General features: G+C 42.3%; 1 protein-coding gene across 9 annotated transcripts in view; it reads right to left on the bottom strand.

Moving 5' to 3' along the window:
• ZNF451 (zinc finger protein 451) overlaps positions 1–6164 on the bottom strand; it is a 97110-nt gene extending 90946 nt beyond the window's left edge. For all 9 annotated transcript variants that reach the window (XM_043907005.1, XM_043907004.1, XM_043907003.1 and 6 more), the window contains exons 1-2: positions 5952–6164; positions 5481–5564 (exon numbers count right to left, since the gene is read on the bottom strand). In XM_043907005.1, the coding sequence (XP_043762940.1) occupies positions 5481–5564; positions 5952–5972 (105 nt within the window). In that variant the 5' untranslated portion in view covers positions 5973–6164. The remainder of the gene's footprint in view (positions 1–5480; positions 5565–5951) is intronic.
• Positions 6165–19043: the final 12879 nt, after the last annotated feature.

The raw sequence follows: 19043 nt of genomic DNA on the forward strand, positions 1-19043 counted from the left end.
TTCTCCAGGGGACCTTCCCAACCCAGGGATCGAACCCAGATCTCCTGCATTGCAGGCGGATTCTTTACCAGCTGAGCCACAAGGGAAGTCCACAGAGGGGTGATTCAGCCGCTAAGATAAAACCAGACAGCAAAATTGGGCAGGGGTCACATGATAAAGTAATCAGGATCTCTGCCTAAACTGTAAAAATGGACATTTAAAAAAAGAGGGTAAGAAGAATGTTCTCCTCTGTGGCATCACAGAGGTGAATCACCTACTTTAAGACCCAAACCTGCCACTTGTTGTAAGATTGTCAAAGTCATACAGTCAAGCCAAGAAGGTAGTGGAAGAGAAAAACTATAATAGCTTGCTCTCCTCAAGAAATGTACATTAGGAACTTTATTACATGCCCACTGGGACAGCACACCAAGGAAGTCCCTGAGCTACCAGAAGCCAGGAACACAGAGGCTGGGGCAGAGCTTCCACCGAGAGAGAGCAGGCAGAGAAAAAAGGGCGATGACAGGCTAACAGGGTGCAAAGCATGAAGGGACAGGCAGAAAACACCACCATCGGGAAAACGGTCACAAATGATGAAAAAGCAGCAATAAGGAGAGATGAGAGCAGCAGCAATGTCCCCCTGGGGTCAGTCACAACACTAACAGAAGCCCGCTCCTGAGCTACTCAGCGACGATGACTTAGGGTTCCCAGCAGAATAAAACAATCAGGACTGAGGCCCATAAATGAGAAAAAGCAGGCGTCATTTATTCATTCACTCAGAGTGTGACAGAGTTATTAGTGACAGAAGGGTAGAAGAAGACAGCATGTGTTTGAGACCCAAAAGGCAGAGGCTGAGTGGAAGAAACAGAAGACAACCATCCCAAGGAAAATACTACTTACAAACACTCTATACTCCAGCTAATTTTTACAGTCGATATGGACAAGCTTCCACCATAATGAACCTAAGGAATCAAAACCCTTTGGCACTCCATTTATTTCACTCTAATTGGGAACATCTGTCACTAAGCCCCATACAGGCAATGGTGCTAAACTTTTCACGTATACTGTTCCATTCAATCCCCCATTACTTGACTTGTATACCATGTAACGAAGGAGAAAACTAAGTGAGGCCCACCTGGTTCTGTTATCACAACGCTGGCTGTGTGGTCACACTAATTCTGAGCCAGTCCAAAGTATACACACTACTTTTAAATCAATACTTACTTCCCAAGTTTCTAAGATAAGCTACTTTTTCCTTTAATATGAGGAAAAAGACTACCTGCTCTTGTTCCCAACTGTGAATAACGCATAAAACTGACCAAAACATAAGTTATTAGTTCTCCCCAAACAGTAATGTTTATAATACCAATATTAAGAAAAGGTAATTTCTTATTATGTTTACAATGGCTGCTTATATCAAAAAGTATAAACGCATGTGGTTCTCCAATCACAAAGTATTTTTTTTCTTAAATTTGTTCCATCTATCAACTCCCTCCATATGAGTAACAAAGTCAAAGAATTCTATTCCAAGGCCAAACAATTTAGGGGCAGAAGCACAGGCAGAAGCAAAACAGTTGAGGAACACGGTTTAATATTCTACGGTTTAAAAAATATTTTTAGAGAAATAAAAAGCTTTCATCTTTAATTTGTTTTCTATTTCTTTAATTTCGTACCTGTATGAGATGATGTTGCTGTTTAGTCGCTAAGTCCTGTCCAACTCTTTTGCAAGCCCCTGACTGTAGCCCACCAGACTCCTCTGTCCATGGGATTTCCCAGGCGAGAATCCTGGAGTGGGTTGCCATTTCCTTCTCCAACAAAGCTTTCATCTTGTTATTAGAAAACTCATCTCATACAAAACCAAGACACCAATTACCTACTAACTGAAAAGTGACATCAATACACTAAAATTCAGTCTGCAGAAAAGGTAGGTAGTCTACTTCAGTCTAAAACAAACAACATGAATTTGAGCACAGATGCAAAAATCTAATCTGAAACCCTAAATAATTCATACATCTTCCCTCATACAGAAAAGTTCCAGACATAATGAACTTCTACAAGTCCTGCCTGATTCAAACATTTCAAATGATTCCTGAATGTGTACTTTAATTCAAATTTAGTCCACAATTCAAAATCTATACTATCTGTCCCAACTGCCCTTCTCCCATTAAAAAAAAACAAAAACAAAACCAACTTATCCTCCAGAACTAAGCACAATTGTTTTCTCATTTTGATGACTTGTTTCTTCTCAAAACACCCTTTTAAACACATACAAACATGAAATGCTCCCTGTGCAAAAGTAATAAACTGAAAATCATGTCTTTTTCTAATAGCACATGTACTTTTTTTTTTGCACCATGTACTTTTTATAAAAGAACTCTCTCCTACAACTATCTACAAAGTCCTCCTCCTATCTCATCTCTCACACTGAAACACTGACACATATGAGTAGGATTTATTTCCAGCTAATCTCTGCAGCTCTAAAGTACTTCATTCAGGACTTGACATATTATGAGCTCCAACCTTTCTTGAGCTAGTTACAACCCCAAGACACCCAGCCAAAAACCACCCTCATTATTTGTCCAAGACCCCTTGAAATAATTTATGAAAATATACCTGGATTTTCTTCCCTATTTCTACATGGTCAATGATTCCACATTACACCAGTCATCTTGGCTGAAGTCTAAACCTCACGTGCTGTTACCAACATTATAACAGGCTGCCTCAGCAATTCTGATACCTTTGTATCTAAAGTATATCTTTTATCTGTGAAAGATCATGTCATTAGCCCTAAATTAACACAGTTCTCTGGGAATAAATTAACATATCTGCAGTTTCAAAGGATGCAGAGAATAAAGATGATGGCTGAAAAAGGGAAATATTACTAAATTAGAGAGAAAATTAGAGCAAAAAACCTAAATGAAAAGTGTGTATCGTAACATCTGGGATTCCCTCATAGCTCAGTTGGTAAAAAATCTGCCTGTAATGCAGGAGACTGGGGTTCAATCCCTGGGTTGGGAAGATCCCCTGGAGAAGGAAATGGCAACTCACTCCAGTAGTCCTGCTAGAGAATCCCACAGACAGAGGAGCCTGGCAGGCTACAGTCAATGGGGTCGCAAGGGTCGGACATGACTTAGCGACAAAACTACCATGTTATGATAACATTTTGTCTCCTGAGTTAAGCGCTGTTTACACAGGTGTGCTGGCTCTGAAAAAATCAGAGGGTACAGTTATGAACTGTGCAATTCTCTGTATGTGTATTTCAATAAAATTTAAATGAAAGGGCTCATTTTTGCACCTCCACATCTATAGCATTCCTTTCCTTCAGCATGCTAAGTTTAGTTTTAAACTCTGCACTTTCCAAACCACACAAAGACTACTGTGCCACTAGGCAGATACACACGGATTAAAGATGGGAGAGTTAGACAAAGAATGAACTAATAAATCTAAACCACAGTAAATCAAGAAGAAACATCACAGTGTGCTTTTTGTACCTGAAAAAATCTTAAGCACAGAACTAGTCATTATCTTTATTGAACAAGCAATACCCAGAGCTGTCAAATATAAGACTGGGTTACAGAGTGAAGTAAAAGATTCTGTTTCTAACGTGTTTTTATTGTCACTGAAGTTTTATCACCAAAAAGGCAGAAGGAATGTTTGTAATAGGTTTCTTCTGGTACTGTAATTGCATTAATACGTATAGGTCACTTCTGTATTTGGAACTAGCAAATCTTTGAACTTATATTTGAAAAGAGAGATGAATACAAGATATATCAAGTTGAACACAATTATATTGGTTGTATATTTTCTATTCTGGATACAAAGATAAAACAGATCCTCTACATTTAAAGTAATACTTAAAAGAATATTCAACTTCAGATTAACAATAGATTATATTAGGTTCTGACGAGCTACAATTCTCCATTCCACAGAATACCTATATATATATATATATATATACACACACACACATATAAATCTTATTTTTGTATAGTCCATCTGTGACTCTCAAAGCAAGCTCTGTAGTTCATGAAGAAGTGTGTCCCTCTTTAATTTCCACAAAATACCAAAGTAAATATTCTCCATTCATAAGTTTTGCCATATTCAGGGAGAACCTGAAACCTTTATCCTAAAGAGCCAAACATACTTCAGAGTTCAATTTCTTCTACCAACATCCCCCCCAAACTTATAAATTTAAAATGAAAATGACAGCATACCACATGGATGGGCAAAGGCAAAAAAAGGCAAGAAATTACCTTGTGAAAGACTCCTAAACAAACCCACTGAAACACAACACAACAACAGATTATCACAATGGTCTAATGTTGGGGTACATAAAGGACACCGTTTAATAACCAATCTTTCAAAACTAAAACTGCCCAAGAACCAAAAAACACAAACACACATCCGACAGGGAATTAAAGAAAGATTGCGTGCATGCATGCTTAGTCGCTTCAGTCATGTCTGACTCTGCAACTCTATGGCCCATGGCCTGCCAGGCTCCCCCGTCCCTGGGATTCTCCAGGCAAGAACACTGGAGTGGGTTGCCATTTCCTTCTCCAAAAGAAAGATTATACACCTTCAATAACAAAACTTCAACTAACTGCAGAATTCAAAAAGAATCCTTTACAGTACAATTCTCCAGCTAACAGAGATAATAAAATACTACTTTAAGCAGAATCTTTATAAAACTTTAACCGTTTGAGGTGGAAATTATCCCCAAATATATCACAGCACCTCCTTTGGTTATTGCAACCAATGTTTTACTGTGTTCACAGCTTCCTACACCCCTGCACCAACATGAAGATTCCCGGGCCCCACCTACAAATCCTGATTCCATAGGTCTGGAGTGGGGAGCAGGATTCTAAACACTTCCACTCACTCACGCTTGAAAACTGTCAGAAGGGAATAAACACAGAAAGATAACAGGATGCTCCTGTGATGCAGGCCCCTCACTGTGAACCTGGCCTGCGGGACTGTGATGCAGCAGGGTGAGCTCAGAGCTCAGTGAGGGCTTCAGGGCACCTGCCCCCACCCTACACACGGGCTCTGACGCTGACCTCCTGCAGCCCGCCTCCTTCTCTTCTACCTCCTTCCTCATCACTAGCTGCCCCTTCTCCCCAACCTGGGGGCCATCTTTCAGAAGTTACTCTGGTCTCAATTCAAACACAGTCTTAGGAGAGCAGAACCCTGCGCACACCAGCGGGGTCCATGTGCAAAGGAGAGGGCAAGGTGTGATCCAGGCTCCAACAGGCTCGCAGGCCACAGTCTCTGCGATGGCTGCGGGGGCGGCAGAGACCTCTCTGTGGGCAAACGCTCTACTCCTGTGCCCTGCTCCACGGTGTCCGGTCTGACACCCACTCCTGGGCCCTGCTCCACAGTCTCCAGTCGGTAGGAGACGTCCACACGTTTGCTGGATGATCAGTGAACAGGCGAGGGGTAATCACATCGCGGCTCGTCACCCACAAACCCTGACTCGGAAAAACCCAAATACCGCTGCTACTTACACTCACAAACTGGATGTCATCTTCGTTTTCCTCCACGGTTGACTCGGACGCCTCAGGCCCAGCTGGAGGGACACATTCTAGTATCTATAAAACAAGCCAAAACACGGTTATCCAGACAGCCACGGCTCGCAGGAGGCGAGTTTTCCAAAGGCAATGAAAAGGCAGAGCTATCGAGGAGACCGCCCGGAGCCCCCGCCCCCGCGACCCGCCGGAGAACAGCGCCGGCGCTGGGGACCGCAGGCCCCCGCCGGCCCCTTCTCCCGAGGAAGGAAGCCTGCCCGCGGGGGCGACGGGCCTCGGCACCCGCGCCGCGCCCGGGCCCAGCCGCCGCCCCGGGGCCGGGCCGGACGGCCATTGTTGCCCCCGGCCCACGCCCCCTGGCCCCCAAGCTCCGGACCCCGGGTCATCGGCCCCCAGGCCAAGTCCGCACCCTCTGAGTCCGCGGCACGCCCGGCCCAGCCCGCCACTCACCTCAGACCCTGGATCTCCCATCTCCGCGACCGCCCGCCTGCCGGCACTCGCGCTGCGGTCGCCGCGCCCGCCTCCCCCGCCCGGCCGGCCGTCAGCCCCACGCCGCCGTGACCCGCCCCCGCGTGACCGTTGAGTCGCCGACTATGCCGCCGAGCCGCCGACGCCGCGAGCGTAAAGGGATGCACGCCGCTTCCCGGGAAGAGCAGCCCGCTAGGCCCGCGGCACCCAGCCTCCCTCGCGCCGCCCTGGCTTCCCGCCCCCGGGCGCAAGGACCGCTGGGAACTGTAGTTCGGGCCAACTCCCTCGTCGCAAGGGCTGCTGGGAACTGTAGTTCTGCCCACACCGAAACCCCCCGAAGAGGCAGTGGAACAGCGCGGGGAAAGGACCCTAAAGCTTGGAGGGGAAAAGACCCCTCCTGCGCTTGAGGCTGACGTCACTGCCGCTCGCCGGGCGGAGGACTGGCTGCGTCCCGTTTCACAGGGAAGGGAGGGGACGAGGATGGAGGGGAGGGCCTAGGCGTGGGTTCTGTGTGGTTGTGGGGGCGAAGCTCACTGATAAGCCTTAACCGTCAAGGCTGAGTATTAATGCAGCCCTAATTTATCACTGCTTTTTTCTTCGACGGTTCGGAAATCTGGTTGTTTAGCTGAAGACTAAGATCAGAATAGAAATCTGAGGCAGCCTTACCCTGCTCACCTGTTCGCCATGTCAGCCGCCACTCAGAGCCTGTATTGACGCACCTGAGGAGGAAGTCTCGGGTTGACCTGAAGAAAACTGGCAAGGCTGGAGAACCCCGACCCCGTACGTCTGGGGGCCGAGGTCCGGCCAACTGTATTTTGGGCCCTAGACCAGTGATACTATATTGAATTATAAAGATGTTCTCAGGTAGTATGTTAATGAAATAGAATACTTGACTGTTTTCCAGTGTTCACATTCAAAAAACCTGTAAAATAGTCCACTTATGTTCAGATATGTGTTCTCATTTTCTTCACTTACTGCCTTAGCAAAGAGACCCACTCGAATGCTTTGAAAAGAATTTAAGTCGGAAAATTCTTTTAAAACTTAGACGCCTTTGTTGCCATCTGCATGCATGCCCAACATCTGATTACCTATTACTGGCAGTAATTATCGCTTAAATCTGGACTTCCCGCATTTCCACCATGACTTTATGACTTCAGTTGCTTTTATACTTCATAAGTTTGAGAATTTGTAGAGGCAAATTGAAAATGAGAGACCTGCTTGTTGTGTTTCTCAAAAGTTGTATGCGAAGTAAGTATTCCTAAAATTTTTAAATGTCTACCCAAAATTTATATTTAGAATTCTTCTAACGTGCTTGGGAGAATCCAGTGGAAAATTTACTTTAACTGTTTGTAGGTAGGAGTTAATGGGTAAAATTTGGAAAACAAGAGCCCAAGTATGAGCATAACTCTTCAATCCTTTTCATTGCAAGGATTTATCCTGAGGACATAAATTTAATCTGTAGGAAAACTGTCATGCAAAATTTATTTATCACAAATTTGTAATAGAAATGAGAAAACATCTAAATGTCTAATGGCTGGGAATGGAATGATTAAACTTCGGCATGTACTTGGCTCAGAAGTTAAAGAACCTGCCTGCAATGCAGGATACCTGGGTTCCATCCCTGTGTTCTGAAGATCCCCAGGAGAAGGGAACAGCTACCCACTCTAGTATTCTTGTTTGGAGAATTCCATGGATAGAAGAGCCTAGCTGGCTAAGTCCTTGAGGTCACAAAGAGTCTGACAGGAGGAACCGAGCCACAGTTTCACTTTCACCAACATAAGAATGGGACAGGCTGGGAGCCTTTGTTGCAATGCTGCAGTGCTTGCAGCTGGACATGCTTCTCTTCCAGCAACAGAATACAGAGAAACTAAATGGGACTAAAAATAACTGCATGCAAGCACAGGTAGGGCAAATTCTGAACAAAAGAGACCAAGAAATTCAACTGTTACTTCTGAAGAGCCCAGAGCAAAAGCAGGGTACTGTATATGTCCCCTGCACACAGCACCACTTGGGTGGGCAAACCACCTAAGCCACCCCCCCAGCCTGACCTCTAGACTCACCCCTACACTTGAAACTGTACAAACCCCTGTGTCCTTGTCTTTTGAAGCAAAATGCTGACTGAAGAGTTAGTGATTGGGAAATGTGAAGATGTAGAAACAAAGAATAGCTGTTGGGCTGAGGAACTGGTAACAATTTAGACTATAATTCTGCCACATAGCAGAATTACTGAACTCCCAGTTCCCTGAAGGATATAAAGACCTGACACATATTCCTAAATTGTTTTTACAGGAAGCAGACCTCCCCCCACCCCACACCCCCACCCCTGGTAAAAATTGCTGACCACGAGAACATAGATCTTAAACTGGTTGAAACAAAATTGAAGATGCTTGAAACTTCACCTTGGTGCCTACCAATCCAAGAACTGTCCTTGAGCTGATCACTTCCTTCTCCTTAAATAATGAAACCCCTCACTACCTCTCCCTGGGTCGGGTGGGGGGAGAGTGGTTCAACACAGTCTTGAGGGCCTTAGCGCACTGTGGCCCCTTTTGCCTGGCAAAGCAATAAAAGCTACCCTTTTTTACTGCACCCAAAACTGTCTCTATGTTTCTCTTTGGCATCAGTGAACAGAGGCTGAGTTCTGGCAACAGAATTCTGGGGACTCGTCTAGGACTGACTGGTGGGCAGGTGGCCCTTTGGGGCTCCTAGGCTTGATTGGGCTGAGTTTTTCTCCAAGCCAGCCTCCTGGGCCGGGGACAGAGGGTGGTTGGGAGACTCCTCTGGAGGAAAATGGCCAGGCATTCCCCCACCACAGGGCCATGTCCCAATCACATCCAGACTGCTGTTTTGGTAGCTGGTGTATGGGGCAGGGATGGAAGATATGAGAGAGGCTTCCCTAGCAGCTGCCAAAGCCACCTTTGCCTTGAGGACATCCCCCTCTCCTGCCCACAACAATCCTGACTTCCTGCTGAGAAAATATTCTGAGGAAGGAGAAAAGTAGCATTTTGGATGTCATGACACCTCTGCCAGCACTTTGGTAAGTCCTGTGGCATACACTCTGAGGTCACTTGATCTTGTCTGTTTGGTGAACCTTATGTTCCCTTTGGATGATTTTCTTCATCCTGTTTGTAAGGTGCCACTTGTACCAAGGCCACAGGCTTAGGGGTACTTGGAAGCCAGTTTGAGCCTTGGGCTATTTGAGTGTTTCACTTTTTTTTTTTTTTTTTGCTTTGTGGCTTCTGTTTGGCTGGCAAGGATTTGGTTTCCTTTGGTTTTGCCAGTGAGTGTATATTAATAATTTGACTCAACATGGGAAGTGCTTCTTGAATTTCATCTGACCCTAGGAAATTTTTGCAGACTGGTCAACCAATAATTATAAACTTATAAATAAGGGAAAAAAATAATTCAACATCATGTGGTCACAATATTCTTGAGGCTCCAGATGAAATTTTTGAAATTCCAAATCTTGTTCTTTTTGCATGTGCAGTTAGAGAAAACTAGGTTGATAAAATACTTTTTTTCAGAACATTGACTCTCAGAGAATAAAAATATTCTCAGAAGAAAACCTGAAGTTAACTCTTATCATGTCCTTGAAGTATAAACACAGCCCAATTTTCCTGGGACTTCAACCTTGGGATACTTAGTAGAACTTTCAAGCCAAGGGGAAAAAAAGTAAGGGGGAGAAAAAGATTTTAAATCAAACATGTAAACTTGACTATTCTGTTATTCATAAACTAATACATTTAATTGCAATGCCTGATATACAAAACATAAAAAAATGAAATGAGATCTCTATTTGTATATATGTATCTCTTATGTTTCTTTGTCTTTGGATAATATTGCTGGGGTTAATGTGTAAATGAGCTCTACTTAATGGGCTTAAAGGAAAGTAAGTGCTTACAAATGAAACAAATCTAAATTTACCTACTTGTGTCTTCTTGAAAGAGAGAAACTAAGGATGTTTGCATTTATTAAACATGTCTTGTGCCACTTTGAGAAAAGAAATTATGCTTTTGGAAAATACATGTTTTAGAGGTTTTACAGAATATGTTCTTAAGTTTGCTAATCAGAGAATGCCAATATGACAAACAGTTCACAATTGCTTGCTTCTTGTTTCTCACTAGAGAGTAAGGGTTTTTTTTAAGTGTTAAAAATGACAACACATAATTAAAGCTACCAAAATGATAAGGGAAACATTTCAATATGTAAAGGAAACAGGAAGTGAAGTGAAAGTCGCTCAGTCACGTTCAACTCTTTGAGACTCCATGGACTACACAGTCCATGGAATTCTCCAGGCCAGAATACTGGAGTGGGTAGCCTTTCCCTTCTCCAGGGGATCGTCCTGACCCAGGAATTGAACCCAGGTTTCCAGTGTTGCAGGTGGATCCTTTACCAATTGAGCCATCAGGGAAGCCCATGTAAGCAGGAGATGGCTGCAAAAGAAGGTATGAGGAACAGAATTACGTTTTAAGGGAAACGGAAATAAATCTGACTTACAGGTGGCTGTTTCTGAATGGACAAATAAAATAAGAGATACAGAGAGTGATAAAAAGTTTTGTGGAAAGTGGACCCCAAGAAAAGTATTTTGTATATGATACAAGTTTTCTTGAGATATTGAACGACCTTTGATAACAGACTGTAAGTTTCTTTACTTCTTAAGTGACCTCTTCTATATTTACCTTTGAAATCTTTCATTGTTACTTTGGCTGAATGAGTAACTACAGTTTTACAGTTACCTGTGATCCTGTCTCACTGAATGTTCTAAACTCTGATATTTTTTGATGAAACATCCTAAGACCAAATTCTAATAAAGTTCTTTTGACCTCTAGCTAACTTTGGGATGCTTCAGTGGCATCCCAATGTGCTCAGTCGCTCAGTCGTGTCTGACCCTTTGCGGCCCCATGAACTGTAGCCCACCAAGTTCCTCTATCCATGGAATTTTCCCAGCAAGAATATTACAGTGGGTTGCCACTTACTACTCCAGGAGATCTTTGACCCAAGGATTGATCTCGTGTCTCTTGCGTCTCCTGCGTTGGCAGAACTGGCAGGCAGATTCTTTACCACTAGCACTACCTGGGAAGTCCCGAGGCCTCCCAAAGATAGATATTAAACTAATTAGGTTCATTTCATATGTTAAAAGGCTTCCCTGATAGCTCAGTTGGTAAAGAATACACTTGCAATGCAGGAAACCCCGGTTCGATTCCTGAGTCAGGAAGATCCCCTGAAGAAGTGATAGGAAGGTACATGGGAAGTACTGTCAAATAAGTAATCAATCTTCTCAGGTTATACTGTATGGTAAATGTTGCCAATACAGATAATCTAGAAATTGTATAGAATTTATAAAGATCTGGTATGCCCTGGTAAAATGTTATAATTCTAGTTACTATCTTCAAGTGTTACATGTCACAGCAGTAACCAAGTTACTTTTGTCAATTGCATTATAGTCAGATTTTATGTATGTCTTCTTGAGCCTTTTTGTCATTATCAATAGCTATTGTTTCACTCTGAAGCCTTAGAAAAATAATACCTCTTCAAGATTTAGAGAAAGGACTTCCTAAGATTAAATTAAAATTAACTAGATAAACAAATTTTATTATTAACAGTAAGCTGGTACCAGATTGGAATTTGCTTTTCTCTGTTAAGAATACAAAATTTTCTTGGAATGCAACTTTTGATAACAGACTATGTAAATTTCTTTGCCTTTAGATAATCTATATTTTAAAAAAATATTTTGTTACTTTGATAAAGTAAATGAGTACTATTTCACAGTGATCTATGAATATTATGGCATATATAAATAAAGTTCATTCTGCTTCTATAAAAAATTAAACCTTGATGGTCAGACTTTTGCTATCCTGATGTTCTTATAATATTACAACAGTCTACTTCTAAATTAATGCATTTTAAATGAATAGACAATAGCTACAAATTACAAAATCAAGGCTCTGAGAAATCCAAGATGGTGGCTTAACTTTTCCTGGCTCCCTAATAGAGGAGAGTGAAAAGGTTGGCTTAAAGCTCAACATTCAGAAAATGAAGATCATGGCATCCGGTCCAATCACTTCATGATAAATAGATGGGGAAACAGTGGAAACAGTGGCTGACTTTATTTTTCTGGGCTCCAAAATCACTGCAGATGGTGACTGCAGCCATGAAATTAAAAGACTCCTTGGAAGGAAAGTTATGACCAACCTAGACAGCATATTAAAAAGCAGAGACATTACTTTGTCAGCAAAGTTCCATCTAGTCAAGGCTATGGTTTTTCCAGTGGTCATGTATAGATGTGAGAGTTGGACTATAAAGAAAGCTGAGCACAGAAGAATTGATGCTTTTGAACTGTGGTGTTGGAGAAGATTCTTGAAAGTCCCTTGGACTGCAAGGAGATCCAACCAGTCCATCCTAAAGGAGATCAGTCCTGGGTGTTCATTGGAAGGACTGATGGTGAAGCTGAAACCAATACTTTGGCCACCTCATGCAAAGAGCTGACTCATTGGGAAAGACCCTGATGCTGGGAAAGATTGAGGGCAGGAGAAGGGGACGACAGAGGATGAGATGGTTGGATGGCATCACCGACTCAATGGACATGGGTTTGGGTGGACTCCGGGAGTTGGTGATGGACAGGGAGGCCTGGCGTGCTGTGGTTCATGGAGTTGCAAGTAGTTGGACACGACTGAGCAACTGAACTGAACTGAATAAACCTCAGTTTCTATTTGATGAATTAAAGACTTTCCTGGCTACAGGGCTGATGCCTTCACAATGAAAAGGAAAAGGTTAGAAAATATGTTTCCCACCTGGAATATAGTTTCTACAATCCAGTGATCAACACAACCACTTCACTGGACAAATCATACAAACCTTAACAAAAACTTCACAAACCTCTTGAAATTATTACTGTCACTATCATCCTCAATCATGAGACAAGGTTGGCAACACTAATAGGAAAAAACTGGACTCAAATGGAACAAAGATTAATTATATGGGATTAAATGGACAGTGGAGAAGGAAATGGCAACCCACTCCAGTATTCTTGCCTGGAGAATCCCATGGACGGAGGAGCCTGGTAGGCTACAGTCCACGGGGTCGCAAAGAGTTGGACATGACTGAGTGACTTCACTTTCAAGTATGATTATAATTTTTATGACTTGTCTGACATACTCCTGGCTTCTAATTTTTGTTTTTCAGATATAGAAAAGCCCTTTTCTTACAAGCTACTTATGATTTACAACAATTTGGTAATGTAACAGCTTTGGGTAAAATTAAAATATTTTCCACTTCTATCTATCTGGTTCCTCCAGAAATTGGAGACTCTTGAGTTCTGAGCAAACTTATGAACCTAATGAAATGGATTATCTCTTGACATATGCAAGAGTTTAGATATTCTGGATATCTAAAAAAGATATCACAGGCAAAATCTGAAGGCAAGCCATGGGCATGGCTTTATTGGCTTTGAGAGGCCTTTTAAAAGTTTACTCTGAAATTCTGAATGAAAAGCTCCAGGGCAACAGCCAACTTAAAAAAGCCTATGTGAGCAATTATATGAATCATCAGGTCATGTTTACTGAAACCAGACTTATTTTTAACAAATCAGCATTAATTTGGCTGGATTTAACAGAAAGGAGAAGGAAATGGCAACCCACTTCAGTATTCTTGTCTGGAAGATTCCATGAACAGAGAAGCCTGGCAGGCTACAGTCCACGGGTCACAAAGAGTCGGACGCGACTGAGCGACTTCACTTCAATAGAAAGGAGAATGATCTAGAGAGGGAAATTATGTCTCAATAGTATACCTTCATGGATATTAAAGTTTTCTACTTACTGAGGCTTAGCATTTATTATCTATGCCCAACACAGTTCCTTGGTGCTCTGTTAAATTATCATAAAGCTTACTTGAATTAGCAGCATAATATTCTAAGCTTTTCTAAATGTCATCATAATAATCTATATTTGGATAAAGATCAGATGCCCTGTGACCTACAACTAAGAAATTATACACACTGATAAAGACAACATTTAAAGGACTGTCTCTAAACTAGATAAAAGAACCCATATCAGGTACTCTTAACTACCACATGTGCAACAAAACTGAAGAGAACTGACTCTTGAATTCACATTTCCCATTCAAGAAGGTCTTCTGCACTGGACTGTCTAGACAACAATGGAATACAACTGTCAAATATGGAGAGAGTCAATTCCTAGGCAGGTTGATAAGAAGTCTGGGGGTCCCCAAGGAGAGAGGGGTCTGGGGTTCTCGAGGAGAAGATAGGGGTTTGGAATTCTCAAGGAGGAGGAAAGGACAAATTTTTTTTTCTCTCTACATTCCTTAGTCTTAATCACATGAAATGGTTTTTTTTCTTTAAGCCTGACACTGATGACTACACAACAAACAACTCAGTTTAAACTCTGTACTAGGGATTATATAGCAACGTATCCTGCTTAAGAACAGTTTCTCCTTCCTGAAAACCTTCTGACTAATCCTGATGTCTTAGAATGTATATTATCCAAGCGGGTCTGGTTAAGTTCAGTTCACTTCAGTCAATCAGTCATGTCCGACTCCTTGTGACCCCATGGACTGCAGCACGCCAGGCCTCCCAGTCCATCACCAACTCCCAGAGTTTACTCAAACCCATGTCCATTGAATTGGTACTGCCATCCAACCATCTCATCCTGTTGTCCCCTTTTCCTCCTGCCTTCAATCTTTCCCAGCATCAGGGTCCTTTCAAATGAGTCAGTTCTTCGCATCAGGTGGCCAAAGTATTGGAGTTTCAATTTCAGCATCAGTCCTTCCAATGAATATTCAGGACTGATTTCCTTTAGGATGGACTGGTTGGATCTCCTTGAAGCCCAAGGGACTCCCAAGAGTCTTCTCCAACACCACAGTTCAAAAGCATCAATTCCTCTGAGCTCAGCTTTCTTTATAGTCCAACTCTCACATCCATACATGACTACTGGAAAAACCATAGCTTTGACTAGACAGACCTTTGTTGGCAAAGTAATGTCTCTGCTTTTTAATATGCTGTCTAGGTTGATCATAACTTTTCTTCGAAGGAGCAAGCATCTTTTAATTTCATGGCTGCAGTCACCATATGCAGTGATTTTGGAGCCCAAAAACATAAAGTCTGTCACTGTTTCCATTGTTTCCCCATCTTTGTGCCATAAAGTAAAGGGACCAGATGTCATGATCTTAGTTTTCTGAATGTTGCGTTTTAAGCCAACTTTTTCACTCTCCTCTTTCACTTTCATCAAGAGGCTCTTTAGTTCTTCACTTTCTGCCACAAGGGTGGTGTCATCTGCATATCTGAGGTTATTGATATTTCTCCTGGCGATCTTGATTCCAGCTTGTGCTTCATCCAGCCCAGCATTTCAAATAATGTACTCTGCATATAAGTTAAATAAGCAGGGTGACAATATACAGCCTTGATGTGTTCCGTTCCCTCTTTGGAACCAGTCTGTTGTTCCATGTCCAGTTCTAACTGTTGCTTCTTGACCTGCATACAGATTTCTCGAGGAGGTCAGGTGGTCTGGTATTCCCATCTCTTGAAGAATTTTCCACAGTTTGTTGTGATCCACACAGTCAAAGCCTTTGGCATAGTCAATAAAACAGAAATAGATGTTTTTCTGAAACTCTTGCTTTTTCAATGATCCAGCAGATGTTGGCAACTTGATCTCTGGTTCTTCTGCCTTTTCTAAATCCAGCTTGAACACCTGGAAGTTCACGGTTCACATACTTGAATACCTGGTTCTCACAAGCCTGGCTTGGAGAATTCTCAGCATTACTTTGTTAGCTTGTGAGATGAGTGCAGTTGTGCAGTAGTTTGAACATTCTTTGGCATTGCCTTTCTTTGGGATTGGAATGAAAACTGACCTTTTCCAGTCCTGTGGCCACTGCTGAGTTTTCCAAATTTGCTGGCATATTGAGTGCAGCACTTTCACAGCATCATCTTTTAGGATTTGAAATAGCTCAATGGGAATTCCATCACCTCCACTAGATTTGTTCACAGTGATGCTTCCTAAGGCCCAGTTGACTTCTCATTCCAGGATGTCTGGCTCTAGGTGAGTGATCACAGCATCGCGATTATTTGCGTCATGAAGATCTTTTTTGCATGGTTCTTCTGTGTATTCTTGCCACCTCTTCTTAGTATCTTCTGCTTCTGTTAGGTCCATACCATTTCTGTCTTTATTGTGCCCCCCTTTGCATGAAATGTTCCCTTGGTATCTCTAATTTTCTTGAAGAGATCTCTAGTTTTTCCCATTCTATTACTTTACTCTATTTCTTTCCACTGATAACTGAGGAAGGCTTTCTTATCTCTCCTTGCTATTCTTTAGAACTCTGCATTCAAATGCGTATGTATTTCCTTTTCTCCTTTCCCTTCTCTTCTTTTCTCAGTTATTTGTAAGGCCTCCTCAGACCATCATTTTGCCTTTTTGCATTTCTTTTTCTTGGGGATGGTCTTGATCACTGCCTCCTGTACAATGTCATGAACCTCTGTCCATAGTTCTTCAGGCACTTTATCAGATCTAATCCTTGAATCTATTTGTCACTTCCACTGTACAGTCATAAGGGGTTTGATCTAGGTCATATCTGAATAGTCTAGTGGTTTCCCCTACTTTCTTCAATTTAAGTTAATTTTGTAATAAGGAGTTCATAATCTGAGCCACAGTCAGTTGCCAGTCTTGTTTTAGCTGACTGTATAGAGCTTCTCCATCTTTGGCTACAAAGAATATAATCAATCTGATTTCGTGTAGAGTCTTCTCTTGTGTTGTTGGAAGAGGGTGTTTGCTATGCCCAGTGCATTCTCTTGGCAAAACTGTTAGCCTTTGCCCTGCTTCATTCTGTACACCAAGGCCAAATTTGCCTGTTACTCCAGGTACTTCTTGATTTCCTACTTTTGCATTCCAGTACCCTATAATGAAAAGGACGTCTTTTTGGGTGTTAGTTCTAGAAGGTCTTGTAGGTCTTCATAGAACCGTTCAACCTCAACTTCGTCAGCATTAGCTGGTTGGGGCCTAGACTTGGATTACCATGATATTGAATGGTTTGCCTTGGAAATGAACAGAGATCATTCTGTCATTTTTGAGATTGCACCCAAGTACTGCATTTTGGACTCTTTTGTTGACTATGTGGCTACTCCATTTCTTCTAAGGGATCTTGCCCACAGTAGTAGATATAATGGTCACTTGAGTTAAATTCACCCATTCAAGTCCATTTTAGTTTGCTGATTCCTAAAATGTCAATGTTCACTCACGCTATCTCCTGTTTGACCACTTCCAATTTGCCTTGGTTCATGGACCTAACGTTTCTGGTTCCTATGCAACATTGCTCTTTACAGTATCAGACTTTACTTCCATCACTCGTCACATCCACAACTGGGTATTGTTTTGCTTTGGCTCCGCCTCTTCATTCTTTCTGGAGTTATTTCTCCACTGATCTCCAGTAGCATATTGGGCACCTACCAACCTGGGGAATTCATCTTCATTGTGCTATCTTTCCCCCTTTCCATACTGTTCAGTGGGTTCTCAAGGCAAGAATACTGAAGTGGTTTGCCATTCCCTTCTCCAGTGAACCACGTTTTGTCAGAAACATGGGTCTGATAGTTTCTTTCTATTGTTAAGTTCTAATCCTGTTATCCTAAAGTGTAAATTGTGGGAGTGGGTCTGGTAAAATTTTCACAAACTTGAGGCATTCTTTTGATTTATTGTAACAACTAATGAAAAAGTATATCATTCCCTTGCTAATGACTAGCAGGGGGGGGGGGCACTCTCCATCCCCCTTCTGAGGTCTGTGTCAGAAGCTTTCTCTGTCCCTTTTAAATACTTTAATAAAACTCTGCTACACAGAAGCTCTTGAGTAATCAAGCCTGGTCCCTGGTCCCAAAGTGAAATCTTCGGAGATCACAAATCCAACACTGTTCACCATAAGCTATCAATATCTGGACCAGGCCTCTAAGAAACTGAAAATGCAAATATTCACTCAGTAGTGTCTGACTCTTTGTGAACCCATGAACTGTAGCCCGCTGGGCCCCTCTGTCCATGGAATTCTTCATGCAGGAATGCTGGAGTGGGTGGCCATTCCCTTCTCCAGGGGACTTTCCTGACCCAGGGACTAAACCTGGGTCTCCCCCATTTCAGGATGATTCTTTATCACCTGCGCCACCAGGGAGGCATGCCTGTAAGAACGCTACAACTATTCAAGTACACTGTTTACCAAATGTTTGTCTTTCCATAAAAATGGAAAGTTATTTTGGACTCTGTGGGAGAAGGCGAGGGTGGGATGTTTCAAGAGAACAGCATCGAAACATGTATATTATCTAGGGTGAAACAGATCACCAGCCCAGGTTGGATGCATGAGACAAGTGCTCGGGCCTGGTGCACTGGGAAGACTCAGAGGGATCGGGTAGAGAGGGAGGTGGGAGGGGGGAGGGGGATGGGGAATACATGTAAATCCATGGCTAATTCAGGTCAATGTATGACAAAAACCACTACAATATTCTAAAGTAATTAGCCTCCAACTAATAAAAATAAACGAAAAAAAAGGAAAGTTATTATTTATCTTCCAACCATACTTTTAACTTCAATGTTCAGGATGAAAAGAAAATTCTCTAGTGACGTTGTCACAGGAAATAACTATTCATGACATGTATCACTGCTTGTTTTAAGTGTATTGTTTATAGCACATGTACAGTGCTTGTGTGACCAAGTCTGTGAAGAGCTATTACACCTTCTAGAACTAACAAAAACTATGTCCTTTTCATCATAGGGTATTGGAATGAAAAAGTAGGAAGTCAAGAGATTGCTGGAGTAACAGGCAAATTTGGCCTTGGGAGTACAGAATGAAGCAGGGTAAAGGCTAACAGAGTTTTGTCAAGAGAAAACACTGGTCATAGCAAACACCCTTTTCCAACAACACAAGAGATGACTTTACATATGAACATCACCAGATAGTGAATACTGAAATCAGATTGATTATGTTCTTTGCAGCCAAAGATGGAGAAGCTCTATACAGTCAGTAAAAACAAGACTGGGAGCTGACTGTGGCTCAGATCATGAACTCCTTGCTGCAGAATTCAGGCTTCAGATGCAT

Source organism: Cervus elaphus, chromosome 7 (assembly GCF_910594005.1).
Source record: "Cervus elaphus chromosome 7, mCerEla1.1, whole genome shotgun sequence".
Taxonomy (NCBI): Eukaryota; Metazoa; Chordata; class Mammalia; order Artiodactyla; family Cervidae; genus Cervus; species Cervus elaphus.